The 6,181-nt window shown below is 34.0% G+C and overlaps 1 protein-coding gene across 1 annotated transcript; it reads right to left on the bottom strand.

The window, feature by feature from the left end:
* Window positions 1-663: 663 nt before the first annotated feature.
* LOC104900635 (protein DEHYDRATION-INDUCED 19) lies at window positions 664-5,732 on the bottom strand. Its single transcript, XM_010688109.4, has 5 exons — window positions 5,243-5,732; window positions 4,941-5,080; window positions 2,133-2,210; window positions 1,737-2,023; window positions 664-1,250 (listed from the first exon to the last, which is right to left on the bottom strand). The coding sequence occupies exons 1-5, from the start codon at window positions 5,331-5,333 to the stop codon at window positions 1,142-1,144; spliced, it is 705 nt and encodes a 234-aa protein (XP_010686411.1). The 5' UTR covers window positions 5,334-5,732; the 3' UTR covers window positions 664-1,141.
* Window positions 5,733-6,181: the final 449 nt, after the last annotated feature.

Genomic DNA, 6,181 nt, shown 5'->3' with positions numbered 1-6,181 from the left:
TATTATAATAGTATTCATCATTAATTATATATTTGTAAATATGTACTTTCTCGAGACCAAAACTTACATTGATTAATAATTTATATTAAAATTTACTATGTAGAAAATTGAAAAGATACTAGGTGATCATTTATCTAATGCCTGTAATTCTTTTTTTCACTTCTCTCAAGTGTTTGATTCAAATCACCAAGACTAAAATTCACATTGATAGATGACCTGAGGTATCACCCGGGCCAACAACTAGTTACTAGTTTAAATCACGTGATCAGCATGCAAATTAATTCCAAACAAAGAGTACCTAATTTCATTGAATTGTAAACACATCGCTACGTCGTACTATCTCCGTTTCAAATTAATAGTTACACTTTTACTTTTGACACTATTCGCAAATTTCCCTTTGACTATCATTTGTGAGTTATGGTTTCATATAGTCATGTGGGGTATTATTTGATTCGTCTTGATATGTAGTTTTAAAATATCGACTTTTTATATTTTTTACAAATATAAAGTTAGAGATATAAAGGCTCAAAGTAGTGTATCGGCATGCGTAAAAAGTGTAAGTGTAACTATTAATTTGAAATGGAGGTAGTATAACAAATATGAATGCTTAAGCTGTAATCTCAAACTGAATCTTCACGAAAGCTGCATCCCAAAAGAATAAGCTACACCATAAAGTTACAATTTTACTATAAATGGAAGAAAGTACAAGTCAATTAGTGATCGTAATACAAGCATTGGTGTTTCCTTTTATCCTGTTCTTTTCCTCAGGAAAACAAAGGAGAAAAAAGCAAGCAAACAAGCATGCAGGCACACCCTCCAATTTCTCACTTGAAAGACTGTTTTTACCTTTCAACATTTACAAGTACATATCAGCCTTCCTCACAACTATAGTCATGAAAAAGACCCTTGTTTCTTCAAAATGTAGCTGAGATTTCAATTTCGATTTCTTTTTCTTCAAGGGGTATTACGATGTACAAACACTGGCTCGGTTTAAGTAAACAGTATAGAATCTCATTGCATGTAGATTCTAGTAGCCAGCAAGTGTAGGAAAATAAGACATACAATCGATCCCTCTCAACTATACCCTCATTTTGCGACTCGAAAACTCAGTTACCTTTTATTTTGATAACTTATCGGTTCATTAATCGCCCAAGAGGGTGCAGAAAAGCAGATCTTGCACAAAACCAGCTCTACCAGCTGCCTGTTGTATCTTCTTCTCTCTTTCTTCATAACTTAATGAAGAATCAAAACTGCCATAGGAAAAACAGGAAAGATTTTAACATAGTACAAATAGTGCGTGCGTGCCTTAGAAAAGTTTATGTTAAGCTTTCGCAAAAAAGACTCACACTCTTTCTCAATTAGGAGAATGACAGTCTCTAATGGGTATTTCTCAAGTGACAGCTTACAGATGAGATTTTTAAAACTACAAGAGAATGTTTACTATGAGGTTTTTAAGCGTTGAAATTGGAAACAAGAACCCATTTCTGTCACTTGCTGCGTGATGTGAGAGTTGGGGTAATGGTTTTCGTTTCTCAAGGGTAACTATATCCACCTAATTATTACAGTCCTAAAATCTTTGTAACGCATTACGTTACCTCTTCAATCTCATCCTTATAAGTGTTTTTCCCTAGTGGAACCAAACACCCAATAAAAGAAACATTTAGATTTCATTTCCTTTACATTCCATGAGTAGAACCCAACATGCACTAAATGGAGAACAACAAATATCCAATTACCTTGGTTTCCAACAACGTGTTGTTGAGGTATTCTTCTGAGTTGAATCCTCGATAGTGGATGCCACTGACTTCGTGATTTCATCAACCTCAGATCCCGGGAAGTTTAATACAAGGGATGAGAGGAATGGATCATTGGCAGCATTAGAGGCATGTGAGCTACTTGACCGGAATCCACCACCACCACCTAGAAGTACTTGCAAGTGAGCTTCACGAAGGTCTCGGCCAAGCAGGGACAGTGCTTGGCTATTTGGAATTGCAACTCTGCGTAGTCTACGGCGTCTCTGTAAGTAATCTTTTGTCAAAGAAAACTTTGTGGCAAGTCCACCAATTCAAGTAGAGCAAGAAAAAAATTAAAGCATAATGGCAAGAACAACTAATTTTCATGGTAAAGGATATCTTGAATAGATGTGCGTGCTGCAGTGTGATATGACTTAGCATATCTCGTGCAACTTTAACAGAACAAATTGGACAAACCTGAAAAAATGGCAAACAATAACTTAAATGAAAAATAAAAATAAATCAATATGCTATTGGACCAAACAATACATCAAAGAACAGCTTCAAGACAATATTAGAAGCCAATGAGTGTATGCTATTATATTGAGCTCCAATATGAGCTTTAGACTGTTATGCAGGAGAAAATCCAAATCAATCAACCCCTACTCCAAAACCCAACAACCTTGACTTTCTGGCTTGGAGGGGATGATATAGCAAAAACAAATTGTTAACAGCCCCTTGTTTGGGGCAAGGGAGTTTGATGAAGTTCCGTAGAAGAAGCAAAATTTACCTTTTTTTTTTTTTTTGTTTGCATCACTCACAAAAATGTGTAGAACTTATATCTTCCTATATAACTTGCTTTCCAATGGAAGTTGCTTACCACGGGAGAGAAATTAGGTAACTTGCTTAAAACTATGATAAAAAAATCTATGACAATTGGGTCAGCTTGGATCATTCAGCTGTTTGGGTTCATTTAACTCAAGTTTGCGGTTCAAGTTTCTCTAACTTCAAGTCAGGTGGGGTCATAGATTGCCAACTCTAGGTATGTTGCACCATAAATCATCTTTTACATACATCAAATGTAACGTTTATATTTTCTTATTATATTAGTGGGACTAAGTACTATCTCTTTGCTTGTATCTACATAGCATTTTTGTTTCTTTAATGAGCTAAACAGTAAAGGCTTAGAAAACCTGTTATTCCATGGAAATCCAGCTTTACACATAATTAGTAGTTATCTAAAGAAGTTAAAATGTTGGATTATCTCAACCAAACAAGGCCCAGGCATAAACCACGCTTAATTTCTAGAGAATATTTCTCACTCACACTTGAATTCTTAATTCGTATAATGATCAAATCAAAGAAAGCAGGTTCTAGAATACTTTAAGAAAAAAATGTATCATATTTTCAAGCATTCAAGAAACTACAGATGACCATGAAAAAGAGAGTACAGCATGCCCTCAACCGGACAAAATTTGAAAAAGCATAGGGAGACATCAAAAGAATAAGAGCAAAAGGCAGAAGATATGATTCCTTAGAAAGTGTATTCTGTCTTTTATTCCAACCATGCTTGGTTTCAGAAAGAGGGTGGGCTTCCTAAATGCTTCTACTCCAATCCTCAGATAGTGTCATTATTCTCAATTTTCGTTATCCCACCTAACTGCATTTCTAGGAACATCCATCCACCATTTTTTATTGAATGATCAACCACAACTGACTAAATAGTAAATACTACAAATAAGATATTGGATGGAAACTCAATAAAGCAATGTTGACTAGACTGGGTTCGACTCAACTTCGACAACTTGCATCCATCAATTTCCATAACAAATCTTCATGGCAGCAAAACCATCATATCCCAGGCATAATCAACTCAAATCCTACTCATTCAGATTTGAACCGAGTAAAATTTAAAAAGTAATCCATCCCGAAAAATTCAAGAAAGTTTCAAAATTGTAGTAAAATTCTGTTTAAGTTGAATTGAATAGTCAAAACTCAAAATTGATTTACAAATGCATATATACAAGTTACATATACTAGTCAAACTTAATTGAAAAAAATCCAACAAATGATGTTTCAATTATTTTTGAAAATCATTGTGCATTTGGGCCACAGGGATAAGGAGTAGTGCAAAATGTATGTTCTCATTAGACAGCTATGGACTATGTAGCATGGGTACTTCTACTAGGTCAAGTACTCATACCCGTACCCGATACGATACGTATCCTATGATACGCGTATCCATTCCTAAAATTTTAAAATCTCGTTGTCTTCCGTCCTCGTACCTGAATCTGAATCCGTACCCATATCTGTCTCTGTGTAACCTAGATTGGATTAACCACGACTACGTAGTTCAAACTACTTCTAGATTCAACATTCATCAAAGTTGAACACAAAAATTATCCTCCTTGCACAAATTTTCACATTACAAAACCAACATCTCATACTGCACACCCGAAATCTCCAACACCTTTTTCGCCCCTATATAACAAAGTCCATGTTTCAACCTTCTCCTTGTTAGATAGCACCGAGCTACAATGGCTCGGGACAGACCTATTCTTCAGGCCATAAATCTTCAAGCAAAAGATACACGAAGAGATGACTGATGAGCACCTTAAAATACGTTAGAGTCGCATAGAAGTACTACTAATTTACATCCACAGGTGCGCAAACATTCCAATTTGCACCATTCCAATTTTTATCAAAGGTCTCCTAAAAGACTAATTTGTACTCCATCTACTTTCCTTTATTTTCCCTATTCCGATATCCCCCATGAAAGTTTTCCCCTTTTTTCCACTACTTTCATCTATAAGTGTTCTCCATTAATTTTTGGCTGGAAATACATAATAATTATCTCAAATAATATTTCAAGAAAAAACTTTATCTAGACAAGCAAGATTATGAACAGTTGACCATGAATTTCATCTAAACAAATTATAGAATAACATATTTATTATCAACCTCCTTGTATCACAATACCCAAAAGAACCCATCAGAATCAATTCACAAATGCAAGATACAATTAAAAAGAAAAAAGACTCTCTAAAAGAAGCATTAACACCCAAAATTTTCAAACAAAATGCAAAAGACTCAAACTTTTCTAACTTCAACATATATATATATACATATTTTTATTAAAAAAAATATTAATGATAATTAACATATCCAAAAATCCAATTTAGCAACAACAAAAATGTAAAAACATACCGTAGCTCTAGACTCACAAGAGTGTTCATCCTCTAAATGAATACAAAGAGAACCAATATCAAAATCTTCATAACAATAAGGGCATGGAACATCAGGTCGTACATCATCCTCAAGCTCAAAATCATCCATATTCAACCGATCTAAAAAATACCCATTTCACCAAATCATTCATAAATCAAAACCCACAAATCATTCATAAAATGAACAACAATAAACAAATAGGGTCTTTTTTAGATCTATTCAAAAAAAATTAAAAAAAAAAAACCAAAAAATTAAAAAAAAAAAGAAAGAAACAAACAAACCAAGGTGAGATGAGTTATGGGGATGGTGGTGCTGTGAATTAAACTGACGTTTAGCGGCAGCAAGACGTGAGGTCCAAAATTCGGCATCCATTGTTGAAGCTTTGATTTTTTTATTTTTTAAAAAAAAAAGATTGTTTTTTTTTAGAGGTTGAAGCTTTGATTAGAGAGAAAACAATGGAAGACAAAAAATACAGAGAGAGAGAGTCAATGGAAGAAAAACAAAATTCTGAGATTAAAAAAAAAAAATTCCTTAATTGGAGGGTAGGAAGAATATAAAGAAATGGGGAAAAAAAAAGTGAGTATATGTCCTGTTTTTTCTGATTAGTTTAATGGAGGGTATATTATTGTTATTGGTTACTTGGTTGTTAATTAGAATTAGTGATAAGTGATTAGTGAAATGCGAGGTTGACAAATTCCTGAAATGGGTGGTAGGAGGTGGAAGCGTGTTTGGACATGAAAACTTTGAAAAGTGACATTTAGATTCTGATTTCTGGGTGATGGGTAAACGAGGGAAGAAAAGTGACAGAACTAACGTGTATGTAGGTCTACTTTGCAGTTTGCAGTGCGTGTGTAATGACTAATGTGTTATTTAAGTATTAACACATCGTGGTTATAACAGTCCATCTCATTAGAGGGTTATCATATTAGAATTTGTAATTAAGGATGTCTTAACTTAATGGTTAAGATTCAGGTGCAATGAATGATAGGTCATAGGTTTTAATCCCCCATCACCTTTTTTTTGTACTTTGTACTGTCTTCGTGATTCGTATGGATAAAAAAAAGAATTTGTCGGGTGATTAGTTTCTTTATTAAATAAGGAAATAAAAAGTAGGACTAACTCTTTTTAGTAGGCCAGTTTAAAGCATTTCTATGAATAATAAGGAAGAAAGAATCATAATATGAAGGAAAACAGTAGTGAAGAGAAGGAGCATCGTGACC

The sequence above is a fragment of the Beta vulgaris genome, chromosome 8 (assembly GCF_026745355.1).
Source record: "Beta vulgaris subsp. vulgaris cultivar EL10 chromosome 8, EL10.2, whole genome shotgun sequence".
NCBI classification, from domain to species: Eukaryota; Viridiplantae; Streptophyta; class Magnoliopsida; order Caryophyllales; family Amaranthaceae; genus Beta; species Beta vulgaris.
The sequence above is the reverse complement of the archived record's forward strand: the minus strand, read 5'-3'. Positions and strand labels throughout refer to the sequence as shown.